General features: G+C 41.7%; 1 protein-coding gene across 1 annotated transcript in view; it reads right to left on the bottom strand.

The window, feature by feature from the left end:
- The window catches only part of slc12a7b (solute carrier family 12 member 7b), a 55133-nt gene that overhangs the window by 14896 nt on the left and 17106 nt on the right, over positions 1 to 23131 (bottom strand). The window contains exons 2-14 of the mRNA XM_071902530.2: positions 16432 to 16526; positions 15338 to 15469; positions 12841 to 12987; positions 8237 to 8291; positions 7661 to 7791; positions 7289 to 7530; positions 6864 to 7075; positions 4209 to 4376; positions 3045 to 3143; positions 2394 to 2451; positions 1612 to 1786; positions 1285 to 1403; positions 761 to 859 (exon numbers count right to left, since the gene is read on the bottom strand). Of these exons, the coding sequence (XP_071758631.1) occupies positions 761 to 859; positions 1285 to 1403; positions 1612 to 1786; positions 2394 to 2451; positions 3045 to 3143; positions 4209 to 4376; positions 6864 to 7075; positions 7289 to 7530; positions 7661 to 7791; positions 8237 to 8291; positions 12841 to 12987; positions 15338 to 15469; positions 16432 to 16526 (1732 nt within the window). The remainder of the gene's footprint in view (positions 1 to 760; positions 860 to 1284; positions 1404 to 1611; positions 1787 to 2393; positions 2452 to 3044; positions 3144 to 4208; positions 4377 to 6863; positions 7076 to 7288; positions 7531 to 7660; positions 7792 to 8236; positions 8292 to 12840; positions 12988 to 15337; positions 15470 to 16431; positions 16527 to 23131) is intronic.

Here is a 23131-nt window from a genome sequence, read left to right as displayed (position 1 = left end):
TTCTGTGTGTGCATGTTGTGTATGTGTTCACATGTTCTGTGTGCGTGTGCGTGTGTGCCCAGCAGAGTGGCCCTGCATTAGGGAACACACACACACAGAGGTCAAAATCAGCCGGCCGCTGCTTACTGTCAGTCTCCAGCCAAATCTTGTTAGGTCAGACACACCACGGCCCATGTTGCCAACAGACCGACTCCCGCTGCCGGCCACTGTGTGCCAAGCTGCTGTCCGTGACGTAACAGAACACACAGCATTTGGTGGCTGCTTTGACCGAGAGCCATAGATAGACAGAGTATAACCGCTGCAGCCATGATCGCTCCACACTCCTGTGTTGTTAAGTTAACTTGTGATTCTATGCCAGGGGGTTTTCAATGATATGAGGGACTATATGGGGGTATGGGGCTTCTTATTCGTTCTCATCAGCCAAGTCACCATCTGATGCGTCCATGGTTGGTAAATAAACTTGTAGATTCTTTATCCGTCCTCACGTTACGTCCTTACAACACGAGGTGCATGTATTTTTTGTATGTGGTGTGTGCCTTTGCATGCGTCTGATAGTTTCCATAAGGAAAGCCTCAGTCACCTCAATAGCAACAAGAAACTCAGGTTGAGTGAGCCTGACAAGGTGCAAGAGTTACAAGATACTAAGTTTCAACCTCCAAGAAATTCAATGTCCTTTTCATTGACTGACAGTACTTATACAGACTGTATTTCAATCATACATCCTCCCACCACCCTATTAAAAAAGCAGCAGTTAACCCACCAGTGGTAGTATTTGAAGCGGGGTCTCCAGTTGGGTGTGCGCAGCAGAGTCTGAACAGCACAGGCCAGGTTGACAAACAGGTAGCACATCAGGAAAAACCTGGGAGAGGAACAGACAGCCGAAAGGACACTTAGCAAATTAATGAGGAAACTATGCAATTCTAAGTTGCATTAGTGCTGTAAGCAGTGGTTCTGTCTCATACATTTATCTCTGAGAGTAAATTATATGGCAATAAAGAGGAATGCAAAATGACACTGGGATCAGATATTGTGCCAACAATAAGCTAAAACGTAGTACTGTATCCGATAACTCAAAGCTTATTCTTTCTTTAACCTGTCACCTCATCATCATCATCTACATCCCCCTTTATGGTCTAAGTGGCTTTAACAATGAAATCAATAAGGTATCATAGCTTTCATCTTGATTGACCTGGTCAGTCCATGTCATGGGAAGAACAGGTATTGCTAATATTATGCACACTCTATTTGTCTTTAGCATCAGATAGTGTTCAGTGGGATACTGACATGGAGAGGATAGGAGCCACAGCATCCAGGGAGGCGATGAGGATGCCGATCTCACAGATCCCACCAGTCAGCAGCAGAGCCCAGGTAGGTTCTCCGTTAGCCTTCCCATGGCCAAACACCTAACACACACACATATAAGTACATATGTGCACGTACATATGTGCACATACAACATGCACGCAGGGAGACACATGCAAATTTAGCTCACTCAAACACTCACACACAAACTAGTAGATGAGTGCAAGAGGATGTACAGTTTGTGTGACTGTTCAAAGACTGCAGAGAACATTTAATTTGTGTGTGTGTGTGTGTGTGTGTGTGTCTGACCTGTAAGAAAGGTACAATGCCATCTCGTGCGATGGCCTGCAGCAGGCGTGGGGCGCCAGTCAAACTCTGCAGCCCTGCCCCGCAGCAGGAGAAGAATGAGCCAATCACAATCACCCAAGGTGAGGGCCAAGACAGTGTGCCGATTACAAGGTTCCCTTTCACCGAGTCACCAAACCTGGAACGAAATAACAAACATATTTTATGGCCTTATAATGTAGATAAAGCTCATGTTTAGCTGTCACATACTCTTCAGAGAATTAAGTTCACAGTGTAAAATATAGCTTTCATCAAAATGAAAACAAAGTCTGTGGTAGGATGACATGTTTGAACAGTGGGTAACATACAGTACTACAAGTAAGGATTGGGGCTTTAAATTTAATATGGAAGCGAAAAAATAAAGTGAGTGTATACTTAACATGTGTTCACATCACATAAAAGCAAAACATTCTCAAGTGACTGAAATGGACCCAGTGTGAAAAACATTTAATCCGAGCCTCTTTCTAAACTGTAATGAGGCCACTTAGTGACTAGCCAAGTATCAACTAATGTTAAGCACTTACAAGTAGATACTCAGCAGAATTTTCTCCATCTACACTTATTACATTAGATTATGCTAAATAAGAGGAGTACAGTCAAGGCCTAAAACTAAATGATACACAAGCACTGTTTTTCCCCCCAATCCCTTTATAGAAACATGGGTCTTTAATTCTTAATTTACTGTCCATTTAGTATATTTTATGCAACACACTTGTGTATACATGGTGTGTGTGCGCAACTCTTACTTGTCTCGGAGCACCACACCCTCAATGCAGGCACCGAACAGCACCACACAGGTAACGTCTGGGAAACACTTCAGGAAACAGTACAGTGAATTGATACACAAGGCCTTTCTGTTTTTATCTATTGCTGTAGAGCTTTGCACAGGCTGTCTTACACCCCTCAAGTGGCTGAGTGCTCATTTCCATAACCTTTTAAATACAGAATAAATAAAAGCTGATTTCACAGAGCACTAGGACACTGATTGGTGGTATCAGCTGTGTTAGTGCTGGGGTGATACCAAAGCATATTGTATTGGGCCTTTGCCCATGCTTGAATTCTTTGGTTCAAAGGATTCCAAAACCAAGTAAATCCCTGCATCTATAAATCTGGCCATAGAGAAGAGCCTCAAACCATTTTAAGCTTTCATTTTGTTTGGTTTCTGCAACAAAATTCAGCTTCTAATATTAACCAGCCTCCACTTGCTGCAATTGCATTGATGTTTGGCAACATTAGCTGATTGTACAACCTAGTTCTGATTCACAGATTCTACAGTAAGCAGTGGAAACTAGTGGGGCCTAGCCGATTAAACTAGATCAATACTTTCTAAATCAACAGCTCTGGCCCTGTGACTAGACTGTCTAGAATCAGTGTCACGGTAAATGGTTTCAGGATACAGATGACGGAGGTGGTGGCGATGGCCAGGATGGTCCCGATGGGGATAGACTTCTGGGCGTCCCGCAGGTCACCTGACCGGTTGGAGCCTGCCATGATACCTGGAAGGGAGGGGGGGTCACAACAGAACAGAGGAATTATCAACCATGACTACTGACAATTTATCTCTCACATAAGTAGCAATTTTGCATTTTTCCTCAATGGTTTTTTATTTAAATTATGGATGGAAAATGGCACAAGTGAAAGGAAGTCATTATGTAGCATTCACAGAGATTCATCATATCACCAGTTAGCCATGTGGCCTTCAACTTCACCACACACTGCTTTGGTTCTGTCCTGTGTACTAATGGGTATTTATAGAATTGCACACTCCCTACTAATGACGAGCATGCTTATATAACTTAATGCAGGACCAGAGCCATTAATGCAATATGTAATGTAAGAGATTTTACCATCTTATTGCACAAAGTGGTTAAAGTAATGGTGAGAGTTCATCCTGACTGGCCTGTATAATTACCTTGAAAGGCTGGTAACATACATCTAACATATGTACAATAGACTAGAATAATAAAGAATGACCATCAGGACCAACCAAACTGTTTTGATTCAAACATCAAAGCCATATGCAACATACATATAAACTGCATTAACACTCCAGAGTCCTGCATATTGGAGCATTTATCAGAGATACAAAAGACAGAAAGTCGGCCTCATTCACAAAAATGTTTTTTTTTATCATTTAAAGTCATTCATAATCAGGATTTTTCAAAGTGGTGTTGTCTCCAAAAGGAGGCTTATTTAACTGATGGCCTACATAATAAATGAATGCACTTGTGTGTCGGTGAATACTGAGTTATTGTGAAAATGCTCTCAACAAGCATTTCAAAATCACAACATTTCATGAATGAGTGCAGATGGGCGTCAGAGTCTTCCCAATCCAACAAACAAGGGGAGGGGAATATACTTTGGAGGGATTTGTCCATTTTACTGCCGCTATGGTCAAAAGTGCATAACTTAAGATGACACTTTAATGATCCCAGTGGGGAAACAGGCAAAACTTATTTCTCCCTGTACCAGTGTTTCACTGAACTGGGAAACTGTAGCTGTCCTGTATATCCTATAATACAGTGTGTGTCTCTGTTGTCTCTGTACTCTTATGCTCTTACCAGTGACTGAGGGAAAGTAGATGCCGACCAGCAGGGTGAAGAAGGTGGTGATATCGTTGACCACGTAGGGCATGTAGATATCTTGGGAGTTGTCCTCTACCGCAATAGATATCGCGGGCTTGTTTTCTACCAGCATGTTCAGTGGACCGTAGTCCCCCCACATGTTGGCTACAAAGAGACAGAGACAGAGACAGAGGGGCAGATCATCAGATAATTAGACTCTAAGTCACACAGGCCATGAAGATACAGGAGGCGTCTAATGCTGCTCTCAAGGGCTGCACTTGTTTTCCACCGGTAAACCCAGAGATAGAGATAAACAGATAGAAGTTACACAAGACAAGTTACACAGTAAGACAAACCGATGGAAAGACAGACAAAACACAGTTGTTTGTCTACCAGTATGCCCTTATAGCCTCCTGCCATGCTGCTTACAGATTCACTGGGTGTACAAGCGGCCAATGACCCAAGCAACTTTTTTCAAGAGCTCCATTCCATTTCCAGAGAGCCGAGTTAGGGAAGGAAACTTGACCAATGAGAGATGAGGCAGCAGTCAACCGGTTTATTGCAGAGGAAAAGTTGACTATGGATTTGGACACACTGGCTGTTGGCAGCCGATCAGACTTTTGTGCCTCCATTTTTCCTTAAAGCAGTGAAACAGTTTTGGTGAAAAAAATATATTCCACCCGCCCAGAGAGAAAATGAGAGAAGAGAAAACAAATATGGCACTTAGGCCATGGCAAAAATTTACATACAACTGAATAATGTTGCCAACTCAGAAAGGAATCAAAATCACAATCACAATAAAGGAAAATATATTAGGTAAGTGAATTGCTATTTTATTGAGCTGGGCGATCCAGCGACTGAATGGCTGGTGTTGTGTGTAAATTAACAGTAAAAAAGATGCAACAGAGAGGCAGACAGAACAGAGTTGGTGTTTTCCACCAGCAAGCCCAGAGCACCAGAGACTTCCCAACACATAAAAAGTACAACCAATGTGAATGAGAAATGGGGGAAATAATGTGAAAGAGGAACAGGATGATAACAACAGAAAGGGGGGGGGAAATTGAGGGGGATTGGGGAAAACAAAAGGAAAAAGAATTCAAAATAATGGGAGTGGGGAGAAAATAGAGAAAGTAAAATAATCTCATCACACATATGAAATCACTCAGCACCTGCGCATGCTTGCCCCAGTTTCATAACAAGAAGAATGAGAGGAATGCATTCGCACTGAAGGAGGGAGTCAGACTAGTTTGTCATGGCCAGCAGTTTCATAACCCGAGCAATGTCCTGACTTAGCATTTAATGAAATATTGCAATGCACGATTGTGTGAATTCCTACTGAGAAATATGTCCAATCCTCTCCATTTGTCATGTTATTTGTTGAGTGTTTTCAAGCTGAATTTTTGGCAATTTCCCTGTATGATAACTGGATGAGGTAAAACAAATTTTGGAGAAAAATCAGTAGTAAAGTACAGTCTAATCAAATGTAATTTAATTGAAGCAAGAAGACCTCACTTCAAATATTCAGTTTGTGTCACATTTTGGAAATCTAAACTGCTTGTGATCTAGTCAGTACCTGACCTGTGGGATGGTGCAGTTTGTGCTGTATTGATGCAGGAGCAGCCTGATGTCAACTGAGGTGATTGACCAAAGAACAAAAAGTACATGGGGAGGAGGAAGAGGAGGAGGAATGTGAAGAATGTAACGGGGTGGAAACCAGTATATTACAGCCAGCAGTTTCATAATCTGACTCTTGTTCTGAGCAGAATGTGGAAATGCATCGCTGAGAATTCTCGAAAAAGGGGAAAATACTCACATTAGAAACCAGACAGGAATCATTAAAAGAAGGAGAACTGAAAACGCTCGTGATTTGGGCAGATTGGTCTGTTTGCACAAGGCAGAATTGAAATGGGAAGGGATTTCATTACCGCTGCAGGGAGGGTGAACAAGTTCATCCCAGCCAGCTGTTTCACAACCTGACCTCCTGATCAGGACTGAACACTGACAATCAAAAACGGACTTTGACTGCAGCTGTGGGAATTCCTGTTGAGCCTTGATCTCTAGAGATGACTTTCTCTCTCATTTCATTGTTTCATACCTCTCTTTTTCTTTTTAATTTCTCTCTTTCCCCAATTTCTCTCTTTCCTCAATTTCTCTCTCTCTCTCTCTCTGCCCCTCTCAGTGTTCTGTCTCCCTCTCTTCAAAAAGTCAAAAAGGAAATAACACGCGTTCCCCATCTTGATGAAATGATAAAGTTTGTATTGCATTGATAAGACAAACTCACTTGCTGTTACCTAAAGCACTCTAATCAGGTTTTCACTGTGTTCATTTAGTTTGTTAGTGTGTTAGTTCAGAAGATAGAGAGTCAGATAGTTAGTTAGAAAGCGTGTGTGTGTGTGTGTGTGTGTGTGTGTGTGTGTGTGTGTGTGTGTGTGTGTGTATGTGTGCGTTGGTAGGGGATGTTGTGGGGTAGTACTGATGTAAGTGTGCAGTAGTCCCTATACCTATGTGAACTGCAACAGGTACCACCACACAACCACAAAAGCTGTAACTTATACAGGAAATAGTTGGGGAATCAGCCCTGGTTCCAGCACTGAAATGACCCACAATCCCACACTGCTGCCACAAATCCTAGAGGAAACGTCGTAATCCAACCTGAAATGACTCCGCTGGTCAGTCCGGGGATCCCCTGCACCTCAGTCACATTGTTACGGTTAAAGTACTCGTTGCAGGTGGCGTTGAGCTCAGGTCCGTCGCAGAACAGCCTCCACAGCTTGGTGGTGACCGTCACGTTGTCTATAATCTCCGTCTTCAGACACTTGTCGAAGTCGTGGTTCTGCAGTGTGCGGTTCCCCAACAGGCAAACACTATCCAGAGGGGGAGAAGATAGAGTTAGACATCTTTAAATGTCACTCTAAATATCACCTTAGCCCACAAAATTCTAAAAAATTATAATTGGCTGCTGAGATTCCACACAAATCACTGTGGCCGGTTGACAAAGTTAGTTTGATGGCATGCTTGCATAGTCTGGTTGAATACTGGATGAAACTGGATGATACGGTCTGGTAAACTGGACTCACGGGAAGTCCGGCGGCTCAAAGGCGGTCTTGATGACCCCAGCGTAGATGGCCAGGATGGAGAGGATGACGCAGGCCAGGAAGACTAGCGCCAGCTTGTTGACGTACTTCACCCCGACGAAGACGACCAGGGACATGAGCGCCAGGCAGCAGGTGCCGTAGACGCGCATGTTGTTCAGCAGGGCGTCCACCTCGTCCTCCTTCTTCTCCGCTACAAAGATGGCCGCCTTAGGCACGATGTAGGTCTGAATGGGAAGGACAAGGAAAAAACAGAATATGCAGTTGGCTACTGTTAATAAAAGTGTGTTTTATCACTGCGCCCAGATTTGCACCTTGTTAATTCTTGATAACGAGTTACTTCGGCTGTACACTCACCAGTAGAATCTCTATAGTACCCAGGATGTACATAGAGCCAGCGAAGGTCGTGCCCAGGTAGAAACAGAGACCCACGGCTCCACCAAACTCTGGCCCGAGAGACCTGGAAATCATGTAGTACGAGCCTCCAGCTGGGGAGCAAAACACACCGGCAATCAGTTTTGTGAAAACAGAAAAACACTTCTTCTGCACAAACCTCTAAAATGTCAACTTTTTTGGAATTGAGGGGTACTTGTGGATTTTCTAAGATACTCATGGATACATGACACTCTATAAGGATGTTGTCAATGTTTTGTTTTTCTACATGCCTGAAATTCTCAGGCGACAATGTCTGTTGTCTGAACGCAAGGCCTGAGAAACTGTTGCATGGCTAATAATTATCAAAAACCTTTAGTGCATTATGTCTTTTTGCTCCTGTAACAGAAACTAAAAAGAAAAATCACAAAACGACTCAATCTCTTATCTCTTCAGAAATCTCTTCCATTAATTAATCCAATAAGGAGCAAAGGGGAAGCGTGGTCTCGATTCACAACACATCTCGAATTTAAGTACGTACAAGAAACAAAGCCGTCCTACCTGGCACCACGCCATTAGTAGCAATTGCACTCATTGATATGGCTGTCAGCATGGTCTGTTGAGAGAGGACAGGGAGGAACAAAGACATCAGATATGCACATATGTCTCAAAGCTATAGGCCTTATGCATGAAGTTCGTACCCATCAATCAATACACTTTTAATTATGAAATTCCATGATGTTCCCATGACATATAGTTTTATTTCTACGATCAATATCTGTCAGTATGTTCATTTCTTTGTTTATAGAATGATTTGATGATTTTCTTATGCTTTTGTTTTTGGGTAGCGACAACTTTCATTTGGGCTTTCTGTTACTGGGAAATTTGTTATATGGTTATTATTCCTTCAAAAAGGTAAATACATCTACAAGAAACAAAGTCTGACAATTAGCACTTGCCTAGTTTACAAGATTATGAACCTCCATGACATTCACAAAACTTTTTGAATTTCCTGGCCTAGATAACACAATTTTTAATTTCCAAGAAGTTTCCAGATTTTCCATGGCTATAGGTTTCTTGAATGGGTTAAGCCTGCATTTAGCCTGTGAAATGACTTCTTAGAGGCTTATGCTCTAAATCTTTGGGATTGGTAATGGATACAAGCTTTTCCGTGAAATCAGTCATTGTGGCTGAGGATATTTGCATCTGGCCTGTTACCTAATAGTGCTTCCAGATAACAGCAAGGACAGAGGAGAGAGAGGAGAGACAAGGGCAGAGCGACACAAGAGATAACTAGAGGTAGGAAGAGGAAGAGAAGAAGAGAGGAAGTGAAAGAACTTGGGAGAGGTGAGAGGATGAAGGGGAAAACAGAACATAGAGGAAAGATTAGGAGGAGGAGAGGAAGGGCAAGATGAGAGAGAAAGGCTGTTGTCCTTGAGTTGCTATGACCAAAATAAACCTTCTGCTCATTGCTGCATGTCCGGGTTCAGGTCAAGGGTGGAAAAGCTGGAGTAAAGCCAATTAGCTGGCAAATTTACCTCCCACTTCCACTGAATCCCTAAGCAGCTATGGCTTGGTCATGACCAGGAATGAAGAAATTACTGTAATGGAAAGTACTGGGAAGCATGTCTCATACCGTGAAACTCAAAAAGATATCTTACAATTCCCAAACATTGTGTAGACCCAGTCGTTACCTGCCCATTTCTGGAAACTCCTTAGTGGTAGAATGTAGAAATATTTTGAAAAAATTTTACTCACAGCCTTCCTGAATGAATGTGAATAAACGATTGAGAGGTGGCAGTGCCAGTTATTTCTTTCTTTCTCCATCTTCTATTTAAAACATGTTCTCTCTATAGTCAAGTCAAAATCACCACTTTAACCACTGCAATCACTACTGATGCAGACCATGAGAGAGTCCACTCAATATTTTTCACTGTCATTTGACTGCAAGGTTAGATCAAGGGCTAGATCATTAGTTTAGAATCAGAAGACAAAAATGACAGAGATATAATCCATTTTTCTCCATTACAGCGACCAAAAAAAGAAGAAAATCCATTCATTTTGCTTTCGTTTTGTTGACTCATGATTCTTTAATGCTATACCTGACTCTTGGAATCAGATTTTAGTATTAGGGAAAATCTGATATGATATCCAATTTTACCTGAAACTGGATACCAGTATTGGTATAGGACCCTGTCCAACAGTGACAAAGTGTTTCTAATGAATACCTGACACCCACAGTAATGCGACAATATCTTTTGGTGACTCAACTACTCCGCCACTCATATTTATAGTCCAAACTAAACAGAGTGGTGATGTTAACACATTTTGGAAAGGTAGCAGCTGCCAAATGTCACAGTGACCCATAAACACAATAAACTTACTGTTTATGAGTCGTTTAGTAACACACAGCCCAACACATTACAATGATCTCCACTGATGGAAAAGTAATGGCAACTAATCTGTGTGCTGCGTTGTGTGCTGGGATAATGAGGTAGAGAATGAGTGACTGTGTGTTTGCATGGGACATTGTTTCACGAAGATGGAGTCTCCATCTTAATAAATACAGAACTTCTATGTCTCTCCCTACCACAGTGGGCCGGAATAAAACAAAAACTTCTAGCAGCCACTTTTAACTTTGTAAACAGTGTGCTTTAAGCATGTATTAATCCTAACCCTAACCCTAAACCTTTACCTACTTATTCATATTCAGGGTCACAGAGGGGCTGGAGCCTATCCCAGTATAAACTGGGTGAAAGGCAGGGAAACACCAAATCAGGTCGCCAGTCCATCTGGTCCAGTCCCTACTCACACTCCTATTCACACCTATGGGACAATTAGAGTCTCCAATCCACCTGCATGTCTTCTGGACTGTGGGAGGAAGCGGAGCACCCAGAGGAAACCCACGCCAACATGAGTAGAACATACAAACTCCACACAGAAAGGGTCAAACCTGTGACCGCCTTGCTGTGAGGTGACAGTGCAAAGCACTGAGCCACTGTGCCACACTCTGACAAAGTGATTTTTTAAAACACTGCCTGCATTTGTCCTTTGTAGGACAATAAAAATTTGAATTGAGCTGAACTGAATTGAAACAAGCTGGATTGATCTTAAAATAACTAACCGGAAATGAGCTGAGCTGAACTGAAATTTACTGAATTAATTTCAGGATATTTTTGGACATTTCTGGTAGGTCTGACTATATTGCACATGTGCAAAATATGACCTGTGGGTGACTGACTGATGTGGAGCCATCAGTGCAAAGCGAGACAAGGTCTAAGCAGTGAAAATGAACATTAATCTGTTTGACTAAGCTCAGCTCTCCTCTCACATTATCTCAGTCATTATGTAATAGAGGGGATGCAGTGGAGGGTAAACCCTCCTAACCTCACTTTAGCTAGATTTTAATGTGAAACAGTGCACCCACCTTTCCAAGCAAGCATAGTTTTTACTGATATGAAATCTGATATAAATTCACAGCATGCATTACTGGCATAGTGTACCTGGTTACGTTTTATGACCAAGTCTCCAAGGGATGAGGCTGTGTTGAGGCTATGATTTTTATGTTTAGGTAACCCTAACCCTCATGTAAGTTACATGAAAATTGGGTAAATTCAAGAAAATAAAACATAAATATATATTGTTCTGAAATTATAACGTTTTGTCAATATTGGAGGTTGTTGGCCTTAAGGTGATCACTGACTGGCAGTCACAGATTATCTAGCTTTCTGTTTACCACATGACAACAGACTTGGCAGATCCATGGCTTTTATTGTTTCTTGCAGTTAAAGGGGAAAGCTGAATTTGAGGTTTCAAACATATCATTCCTATGTCTTTGCATAATTTAGTCTATATTGGGAGCATTCAGTAGAAGTAGTAGAATAAAATAGAACACAACTTCATTTCTGATTAGTGACTCTTCCTACTCTGCTGAAAGCTGACCACCTGTCAACTTATTTGAGTTGAGGGCAGTGCATTGGTTTTCATCGCTCCGCCCTTCTCTGCCCTTTTTCATTCCTCCCCTCTAGGCAATAAATGGAATGTGGTCACTTTGCCACTGTTGGCCATTCTCAGTGAAAATGATCATGTTATGCTGCTGGAGCAGGAGGAGGGATTTCCTCCATTACAACCAACACTAAGACAGGAAGTATTCAATGGAGATTGTACGCCAAGTCTTTGTTTGTACTTTCCCTGATTAAGCTGAAGTAATCCATTGTCTGCCATGGGATTGGTAAATATAGCCCCTGTGTGGGTGTATGTGTGCCCCTATGTTTCTGACACTTTGCAGATGGAGGGATTAGGCATCAAGCTGCCAGGTACCATTAGGAGCTGGGTCTGTATGGGAAGTAGAAAGCCATGGTGGCTAAATATAGGAGGGATCAGCAGCCACCGAGTCAACTCGGTGGTCACTCTCACTCCTGCTGTCAATCTATCATTTGCATCCCGTCTCAACACTTGCAGCAGCACATCTGCCCCCAGTCTTACCAAAAACACTCAAGCACACATGTTAACACTCATGCACATATTCACTCACATATGTTCATGTATTCAACGCAATAAAGTGCTTGATATATACATTAAGTCCACTCTTACATAATGTACTCAATGCATGTCGGTGCTCTTGATTTAATCACTTAATGTAAACTCTAAATCCCTTGATAAAGGATAAATAAAAAACAAGTTTGTCATTAAGTGTCAGACCAACTCCTCTCAATTTTATATTTTTTATATCATTTGGCAAATATAAACATTGTTTTAGTCTGAGGTGTTGGTGTGCAGCTGCACAGGGTTACATTTTACTTTAACTTGGTGTGGGACTGAGTGCTCCATTGTTAAAGCTCTATAAGTATAGTAAGTAAAGAGGCGGTCATGACACATTGTAAATGTTGTCAGCTCAGTATGTGTGACAGAGCAGTAGCAAAGACTTTTTCTATAAAACATGACAAAACTGAAGGGTCTTAAACTATTTTAAGCCGCCAGTAGTATATTTTTTTACTTACTGGTACTACATTTTCTTGCTAAGCAATATGAGCAAAATTCTGCTTACTGGGTGGGCCTGTTTGCTGCCTAGCAACATTATGTTATTAAAAATGTTATAAAAAATGACAATAGTGGGGCTTTGCTAATGGCAACAGTTCTTGCTGGGTTTAGGGCAGGATACTCACACAGGAGCAGCACATGCCCACAATGGCCAGGGACTCCATGATGCCGGCGGTGCCGACGATCCAGGTAAGGCGCAGGAAGAGGATGACACCCAGAATATTCTGGAGGCAGGGGAGGTAGACACCCATGAAGGTCCCCATCTGAGGGCTCTACAGAGGGAGAGGAGGAAGTGAAGAGAGGAGATGAGATCGGAGAAAACAAGGGGGATGAAAATGTGTGTGTGTGTGTGTGTGTGGGGGGGGGGGGATAGGAGAGGGAGTACAGAAGAGTTGAGGAGAAAAGGAGAAGAAAAGAAACTACAGCAAATGGAAATAGAGGGGAGGAGGAAGACAAAGAAGAGAGAACAGAGAGGGGGGCAGAATGAGCTGGTGGGGAAGGGGGGAGAGGGAAGTGAGAATTAGAGAAACGATGGGAAATGTGAGCAGCGGAAAACAAAGAGGCAAGGAGAATGAAACCAGAGAGGAGGCAAAGAAGGGAATGGGGGAGAAATGGGCATATTTGAGAAGGATGCAACAGGGGGAACAAAAAAATACATAAGTGTCAATTCAGACGAGGCTCTATTCACTGTCCCAATGACACAAAAGTAGGAAAAACTGCAAAAAAGATCAAAAGGATGTAATGAAACAATAATCATTCATCATAGTTGTAAAAATGAATCAACAAACCATTTTGAGGGTATTGCTGAAATGCTATTCTTGAAGATGAAAAAAAAAATCACTGTATAGCATGTATGCACTGACAACAAATAATCAATAAATTCTGAATCACTTCTTCCTTGCAATATGCCCACAATGCAGTTGTAAAACAAGGAGCATCAGAAAATGCAGATTCACAAAATTCTGCACTAGTAAATCTAAACACACATGTTCCTTATCTTCAATAATGTTGACCATTCTGATTAATAACTCATTTGCCATGGCTTAATTATAAATAAATGGGTTGTGGCTGCACTCACCCAACATCTTGTTCTGACCATCTCTCTGATAGGACAGCATCAAAAATATATTGGGAGATCCTCAGCTTGCGAAGCAAAAGTCACCACTGATGGCGATGTGAAAAGCCCCTTTCCCAACTTACTGTTCACCAAAACATGGATGTTTGGTATAACTGAACTGATGTTTTAAAATAGATTCAAGACTAACATTTCAGTTACCTAGGTAGACACAATCTATATAACCAATCTATACTACCCAGCAACATGACTACATAACTTAGAAATTCCTTCATCGCTGCCACCCAACAGACACATTCCTTCAATGAAACTGCAGTTTCGCAACAGGCACAAGCAAAGGGACTACACTAGAAATTTCTGAAAAATGACACGGAATGTAAAGAGAGAAGCGGTCGCCTTAGATTGACAAGCAGCTACCTTTTTCGTCATCTCCCAATGCAAAAGTACAGGACTACTCCCACCGGTCCGGCCAAAAAGGGGGTGACAGGGGTGTCAGCTTTATCCACTCAAGTTTTTAACCAAGACGTTTCTCTGAGCCAATGGGAGGCGCCCGCGGCGTATTTCCATGCAAGGGACAGGATGGGGCAATTGGCATGGGACCGGAGCTGTGGTCACAGAAGCATCTGTGCGCTGCATGGCAGCACTGTGGGCACTTTTAATTTTGCTTCTTTTAAGAAAACAAAAATTTGAGTATAGAAGCTCCCAAAAAGGAGACTGACAGTCTGTGGCAGGGTGGAAGTACAAAAGCTTGTGTTGATTCATAAATAAGAGATGGGTTGTAGATGCTAGACTGCCATTGCCTTTGTGTTCTTATTTCATCTTCGTAATGGGCTTTTACCCCTGTGCTCTGATCCTAGCAACAGGATCAATAGGTCTTAATACTGTACTTTTAACCCAAATATACCTTTTGAAGTATGAGCTTTTACCATGGTCCACTGGTTATACCTAAAGCCTTGTATCTAAATAAAATAAAGGGTCTGGGACTAGCTTCCAATAATCCAGTTTTTACATTTTGGGACAAAAAATGTTGTTGAAGCAATATAAGCTTAAATAGATGGATTTGTATTTGTTGAAGGAAAAAATTAGCTTACTGAACATTATTCTATCAGGAAGTAATTGGACCTAAAGTGTATTTCAATTGCATAACTGTCTAGATAGATGACCACCTCCAAGCAGTCCAAGGGAAACCTACCACAGGGTGGTAGGTTTAAGTGGTTTGTTTTTTGACTATCTCCGAGCATAAAGAGAAGTGGCAGATTTCCACAAGCATAAAAAGGAAGCAAGGCCACAGGGGTGTGAAGGGGGAAATGAGGTGCTCAGGTTTGCATACCCTAAAAAAGACTTGAGAACAAAATAAACAATAGGGCTTCAGTGGTCAAAGACCCTGTTATGTAATGCAAGTTCAGCAGGTTTAAAAGTACCAGTGCTAAAAAGCAAATATACTGTATTTAACTGTATGTAGACTACACCGCTCTAGAGAAGAGAGGAGAAGTAAAACTTAACAGCTTTGATACAGACACTATTTGAAGCAGGGCTCTCTACTGTACCTTGACTGCTTTCTTCTTGGGCCCCTCATCATCGTCGGCCTCCTCGTGCTCCTGGGCCCCCTGGGTGAGATTGGTGTAGTTCGCCAGCTTATTGAGGAGAGATGACACCATAGGGTTGCTGTCCATCTCCTCCTGCAACATGGAAACCATGGAAAATACATTTAGCGTGCTGAGCAAAAGCTGCATCTGTTGATAACCAAATGTCAGCAACTTTCCTTTTTCAAGTGATAGCTTAGTTTAAGCCTAACTCAGGACTCACGTTTCATATAAATCTTAACTGTGCGTAATTGATATTTGATTGTGTATATACTAGTTGTGTAACTTTCATTTACTTTGGGTGGTCAATTGCCCTATGCTTAGAGAAAAAAAACCTCCCGGACCAAAATTGACAGTGCAAAACTTATTTCAGTGTGTGTTCATAATTCAAAGGATCTTAGAATAGCATGGCTGGATCAGCTTCATGCAGAGTGGTTAAAATAGAAGTCACAGTGCCTAATTGACTTTATTCCAAGGATTCTATACAAGGCCAGTGACCACAGAGGGGGAAGGTCTGCCAAATGGCACGGCAAAGCACCTGGCAACAGTTCAACTGAATGAACTTGAAGGAATACATCAACTTTTTTGGCAAATAAGCTCTTTGATCAACGTACTGTTGCACTATGGGAAGAATGGTAGAAGTTTCAACTCAGTGTGCAGTATTTATTTAGTTCACCACAGTGCATGCTGACGCTTTAACATACTGTGCATTTGTGGATGGTATGAACTAGTTTTGCTTAATCTAAAAAGCTTTAAAGGCAAGGCCAAAATGTAATGTGACATCAATAAAGCTACAGCTGTGCTTCCAGTGATAGTTGATGGTGATAGTTCAATAGTTGATGTTTGAATAAACAAGATATTGATGCTATGACACCTAGACTGCTCCAGGTATTGTTCTAGTAAGGTCCGAGGTTTGTCCTTCGTGGCCTATGACATCTTGTCAAAATAAGTCACATAGTCAATTTTCACAGTGCAAAGAAAACATCCCACTGCATAAATAGGCCAAGGACCTAGATCAAGTGAGAAGATGATGGTGTAAACTGTTGGAAGAGAGTTACCTCAAAGAGGGCCATGTTCTTGCCATCGTAGCTGTTGCCCTTGTCATTATCTGTGTTGTTGATAAATGGGCTACTTTCCTTTGGGTTGCCATCACCTGTGGAAACAGATCAGAAATGTAGGAAGTGTAAGATTTGTCATGTAACCAACATGGAATCATGGCTGGCCAAGCAAGATCACGCAAGATCAAGCAAGAACTTAACAGTAAAACTGCCATCACAATTTAACTGCAAAAGAATATTATTCAGCAGTTATACAGTGCTAGCTATTTTTTACAGTTTTCCAATACACTGAGCCTTTGCACCTCACTCTTACTTAGCATTTTGCAATGAGCACCTCCAGCCTCTATTTCTGTTAGATATTGAACTGTTACAGCTGTCATCCATGTTCGCAATAACCACTGCTTCCTCAAAGGGCCTTCCTTGAAGGCCTTTTCCTGGTCTTAGGTCTATAAGTCCTGTGTTTGCCAGTATGATGGCCACACTACTGATCAAGCTAATCCAAACGTGGCCTCAAAAGATGACATATCAACCAAGTAAATGAATTTAACCAACATTTTCCACTTTGTAACGCAGGACAGGGGTGGATGAGGGAAAGTAAAGGGATGGCAAATTTGTACAGTTGTTACTGTAAATATTTTGCAGAATTACAGAATGATGCTCAATAAACTCTGGGATACAGAAAAGAATAGAAAACAATGGAAAATGCCTTTATGGAGAGCAAGGAAAATTTTTATATTTAACTCAGTTGTGCCTGGAGCTAGATTTATCTACTTTCTTGACACTAGAAGTGTATGTTCTTCATTGTTTTGTTTTCTATTCAGTTCCCGCCAGCCCATGAGCAACTGTAAAGTTTGTCCAAAGTCCTGATGCGCTCCAAGTGCAATTCTTCACCTAAGCTCTGGGATACCTTCAGGTTAAAACTGACCCAGGTTTTCAGGACAGCAAAGGGTATTCGAATGTGATGTGAGCAGAGAACTGAGCAGTTAAAGAGCTTTTAACAAAAAGGTCAGACCTTACCAGAGGAATTATAGGACATGCTTAGAAAGCACATACAGCACATAGTTAGAAACACATGCTTGTATGGAAAAATGCAAACTCCTGTAAAGTCCTGTAAATGTTCAATTTAAAAAATGGCTTGGAAGACAATTAAGTGCTATTCTGTTAACTGGAACCATAATGCCAAATAGCTGTACCGGACTACCAGCCAATGTAATGAGTTATGGATGAGCTATCTTTCTGAAAGGCTGCATCTTTTATCATTTGAAAGCCTCAACTGGCCGTTTGTCTGACCCAGCCTCCATTTGTTGAATGCATTGTGCTCCCAGCTGAAACAAACTTGGGCAGCTTATGCTCCTAAACCAGCAGAGAATCTCAATAAAAGACAAACTATGAGGTGCCACTGCAGTGCCAAGGCTGCGCCACCTCCTGCCAAGAGAAGATTATTCTCATTCAGCCACGCAAGTCTCATATTTCAAGACTAGTGTTAGCAGCAGTTGGGCTACACAATACCACTAACAAAGGTTATTATAGTTTACTGTACTAAAATTAAGACTGAGAGGAAAACTACACATGAGAAAGCATTTTAGTAAACTGAAATAAAATAAAAACTGGACTATGCAGAACTGAATTAGCCACAGTACAAATTCACCGGGGTGCATTCAAGATTTTAAGCATTACCTATAACTAACAATCATAATCAGGAATGTGCAAACTGCATAATAAGCCACAAAATCTCTTTAAACATACAGTTGGCAACACATAGCCTAATGTTCTTTTATTCAACCCAGAGTAAATGATCATCATCATTATAGTGTTGGGCTGCCATATTTCTAACTTGTGCTGTAAAAGATGTCTGCCTAACCTGTGACACCACGATAACCCCTCTTATTTGTTCATATTTATTTGATTAAACTGAGGACATATTTTTCACTCTCCAATTAAATGAAGGAACCTGGCAGAAATATTTGGAAGCTGTAACTTGGTTGTTTACTTTGTAATAGAGCAAAATGGGTATTTTGAGTTAGGGTGAGAACTGAAAATGGCTGAGAGATTGCCTGGCATCACAGTATCACCACATTTCTCAAGGATTTATACTCATATACCCCTAACACTTAAAAAAGCACAGATAAGAGCTTTAACAAAATACACTTGGAGCTAAAGGACAATGAATTCTACAACGCCTGTGACCTCTCATGGTCTGTTCCAACCACATAAGCTCTCCTTAGGTCATGTAATGGTCATTTTGAGAGGACGACACATCCTCTCCTCTCTACCTCCACTCCAACAACCACAGCAGAACGTCAGACAGCCTTCCGTGTCTTCGACTGGCCACAACAACTCGCACAGCCGGACCGCGCCGCGCACAGCAGCCTAGCGGTCTTCAGACGGAACATTCTAGCGCCAAACTGTGAGCCACGTCGGGCCTTTGCCCCCGGCATTCTACACAGCCACGCGCTGAGCAAATGTTTTGAATGAGCGGACAGCTTAGGGCGTAGGGGCTAACATACCCAACGTGGGGCGGTCAAGTCCACATGTAAACACAGAGGGATCTTATTTCCAGGCAAACGTGGTAGCCAAAGATTGTTTATGTGTGTGAATATGTGTGTGCTTCCTATTCCCCCATCATATGTATGCTGGAAAAGCCTCTGTTGGTTTAATTTGCATGTAACCACGTCATACTATTTAGCACGTGTGACCAAATAAGTGCTTTTCATCTATTGGCCATCATGCAAGTGATTTGCAAACACAGATTCATTTGGTTCCGTTTTAAGGAGCACACAAAATCTGAATTGAGCAGGAGGGATTAACTAATTTATTCCCACTCCCAGATTTCCCCCCCATTTTCTCACACAGGGATTCAAACAAATAACCTTCCCGTCATAAGCTCGCTTCTCTAACCTTCAGGCTACTGCTGTCTCAGAGTTGTGATTATGGGTAAGAAGGGGGGGAAGAAAGTATCAGCAGCTGGAGTGGATCCCAGCTCTGCCATAGGACAGGAGTAATAATAAAACTCTATTTGTGTAGGCCTTTGCAAAACAGAGTTACAGACAAAAAAAAAAAGTGTGCTTTACAGACAATAAAACACTATAAATAAAAGACAATAAGAAACAATAAAAACACCACACATTACACACAGGGTTAAAAAAAGACGAAAACAGGCAAAATTCAATGGGAAGTTAAAACAAATGCAATAAAAGACCGTCTTAAAGTGCATTTTATGCAGAAATGTCGCAATACACATTAGACAGAACAGCAAAGAAAGAAAGCAAAGATGTTAGTAATAATCATAAAACCATACCAGAGCACCCACACAGAACTAATATAAGTACAACCAAACAGGGAACACCAATAACACAGCATCATCCACACTGTGTTGAAGCAAGTGTTTTTATTTGTTTTTGTGTGTGAGTGAGTATTCAGCCATTCCCATCCACGACCCTCTGCCTGGCCGTGTTCACTCATCGGTGGAGCTGCCTAGTGAGAACTCCGGCTGCAGTGGGGGATTTCATGGGTAACTTTCACTGCTTGATCCAGCTGCGGGGGGAATAAGAGGCTTGCAGCATGGCTTAGCCCTGTGGTAATCACAGGGAAAGTCACTATGTCCTTGTACGGCGTGGCTCTTTAAAACACGGCCCGAGTGGGATAGCTTATAGGCAGAACATATTAGGTGTAGGCACTATGTTTCAATAAGCTGGGATAGCAGGGAACGAATGTGAGATAATGGTGGAGTGAATCAATCTCTTTCTCTCGTTCTGTCAGTCATCGCTCAGCCTGGTGGGACGCTACACACCACAGGTAATCATTGTCTTAAATGACGCTAGCTAAATCCAAACGTAGTCAAATCCTCTTTGAGGCCCAGCGGCAGGCTAAAGCTGGCAGTCCTGTTTCTAAATAAAGGCTGCCGCTTTTTGACTTGTAGCCCTGGGCCACGTGATTGGTGGGGTGGACGGCAATGACGAAATGACGAGGCAGGAATTGAGAGCAATCATTTAAATCACTCAAGGTATGAGGCCCTTTACAACACAGCTGCCACAATGAGTCCCACAATGCAGCCAAGGAACCAGTCAAACACATTCTGTAACATGCTGATCAAATCGTATAATTTATTTCACTCTAATGGTATTTACATTGTGATAAAATTAAATACTATTAAATTAAAGCTATGCCTATAGGTCTACCTTGTGAGCTGCAGGCTAAAATTGCTGCTGGTTATCAAGTGGAGGCTTTAATATTTGTCTCTTAACAGTCTAAAGAGTTTTTTGCCTAATGCCAGATAAAAGGGTCATCAACCTATGGCTGATACTCCTAGAGTAAATGAAAGCTGTAAAGGGGACTGGAAATACTGGTTACATTGTTTTTAATTAAAAAAAAAAACTTTAACCAGGCAAACACACTTATTCATTACAAAGCAGTATAAGCAGTGTTCTCACCCCTTTAAGCCACAAATACCTAAAGAAATGAAGTAACAAATCTGTCCCACCTCCAAGTCATTGAGGCCAGCACAAAACTTCCAGTGACCTGCACTTGCACTTATCACCATCCTAGACTAGCCCGAGGTGCCAGCTGCCACAAATCCTCACAGTCGATGCCAAATACTGAGTGCAGTAGATGCAGCTGTAGGTTGTGTAGCAAGATCACGAGAGTAAGTACAAGAGAATAAAAGAATAAAATAAAGTAATATAGAGACAACTGACGACTGTATGACGCATCCATCTAGGTCTAAACTGTAACTGTGTGTGTGTGTGTGTGTGTGTGTGTGTCTCTCTGTCCGTGACCATTTATGTGTAAATTTTAACATGTTGCATCTGTGAGTGGGTTTTGGTGTGCTGTAGCAAAACGTCCCGGGAGACATGGTCCAGATTCATGTACAGTACAAGACACTGACCTAGTTAACAGATGTTAGTCTTTATGCACATTATGTTCGGTGTCATATACCTTCGACTAATTCATCGCTTGTCAATGTAGCCTGATTGACAATAGCTCCCTACAGCTAAAGTTAAATTGGACTGAATTTCTCACTAAATGGGTTATAAGCAATTTATAAGCAAGAGATTTTTGGGGCATTATTGTTGGGTGCAGGGAGGTGTAGCAAGAATAACCTTCAACCGGCGGATTTGGTTCAAGCCCCTGTGACAGCAAGCTGCTGAAGTGTCCTTGAGCAAGACACTGAATCCCTACCAGCTCCAGACCTTGCACTCTAAACTCCTTGTAGATGGGAGCAAAAAGTATCGCCAGAGTATCACTAAATAGATAATTGAATAAATAAATTAGTCTGGTTTGGGCTCACAATAAAAAATAGTAAACCTAGCACTTCTAAACTTCTAAAAACAGAGTTTAAAAAGTTCAAGTCACGCTGGGCTCAAATTTCCAGGACAGAGTCAAGCTCTGTCCTTGAGAAAACCAGTTCAGCTATGATGACCGACCAAGTACAAACTGTAAAGATGGCAGCCTGCTCATTTGACGTCATTACTCATTATGCAATGCATAAAGTCCTAACATCAGCTTTTCTCTTGTCAGTTCAGAAATGCTGAAGCCGCACTGCTCAGTGAAATTTGGTCGAGAGGGGCAAATGATGAAAATCTTGGCAAATTTGCACCTGGTCTATTGCGGAGAGTGAGAAAGGACGAGAACAAGGTAAAAGGTGGATAGGGTGGATAGGGAGTGGTTGGGTGTGTGTATGTGTGTGTGTCCTGGTGGAACTGATAATGGATGTAATAAAAAAGCCCCATCGCATACTACTACCATTATTCCCACCGTTTAAGCCCAACAATGTCTCCAGCCAGAAGGGATCTTCATCACGTCAGACTCTTCCATTCATCATACACAGTGTTGTGTCTCTTTCTCTGATGTTTGTACTATAACGAATGCACCCGGATACGGAGGCTATTCATGCCATGTGCACAGTACACCTACACATCTATGAACAGAGCTACATCGTAGAGAAGCATTCATCACCGTTCAAACAGTTGCCAAGGTTGCAGAAAATCAAGCCTGGGGCTATACTGAGGCAGTGAGCCCAGTCCTGGGTAGTGAAATGGAATAGTATTTGAGCTGACGTTGTGGACCTGAATAGCTCAGGGGGAGCAGAGTCATCTCAATCACAACTACAGACTGCAGTCTTCATGGAAACACAGAAACCTTGTATCCTACTTGCAAGGTGTACTGCAAGAAACCTGAATATGACAGCTGGGATATGCCAATATTAGCTGGGATTACTGACATGTCAGCACCTTATCCTGTTAACTGTTGGTTTTCATGTTCTGTCTATGTTCTGTGTCAATGTTCAGAATGATTTACTCATGTATACAGGGATATTTGAGATCCAGCTATAAAAATGCATAGAAACTGGTATCTTTCTGAGTGAGTTTCCTTGATGTAGCCTGATGGTAAAGCCCAGTTTATATATTAATGTATATATTGTTCTCTACTTAAGACACCAAAGCTATGACAGCATGGTGTGTGGGAGACAAATTAGCGTTGTATGGATGCATACAAACAGCTTATTCCAAATAAGACCATAACCACAAGGATATGAGCTAGTGTCCTTAATATTATGTGCATGTAAACACACTCAATGTTAGACTATCAAGCATAAACAGATGGACCTTAAGAGGAACATGGTAAAAAACATCTGAATAAGTCTGACCGAATCTAACCTTCTCTTAGGTCTTACTGAATAAAGCTAATTCACAAATCAACA

Source organism: Centroberyx gerrardi, chromosome 22, assembly GCF_048128805.1.
Source record: "Centroberyx gerrardi isolate f3 chromosome 22, fCenGer3.hap1.cur.20231027, whole genome shotgun sequence".
Taxonomy (NCBI): Eukaryota; Metazoa; Chordata; class Actinopteri; order Beryciformes; family Berycidae; genus Centroberyx; species Centroberyx gerrardi.
Note: the sequence above shows the minus strand (reverse complement) of the source record. Positions and strands in the feature narration are given on the sequence as shown.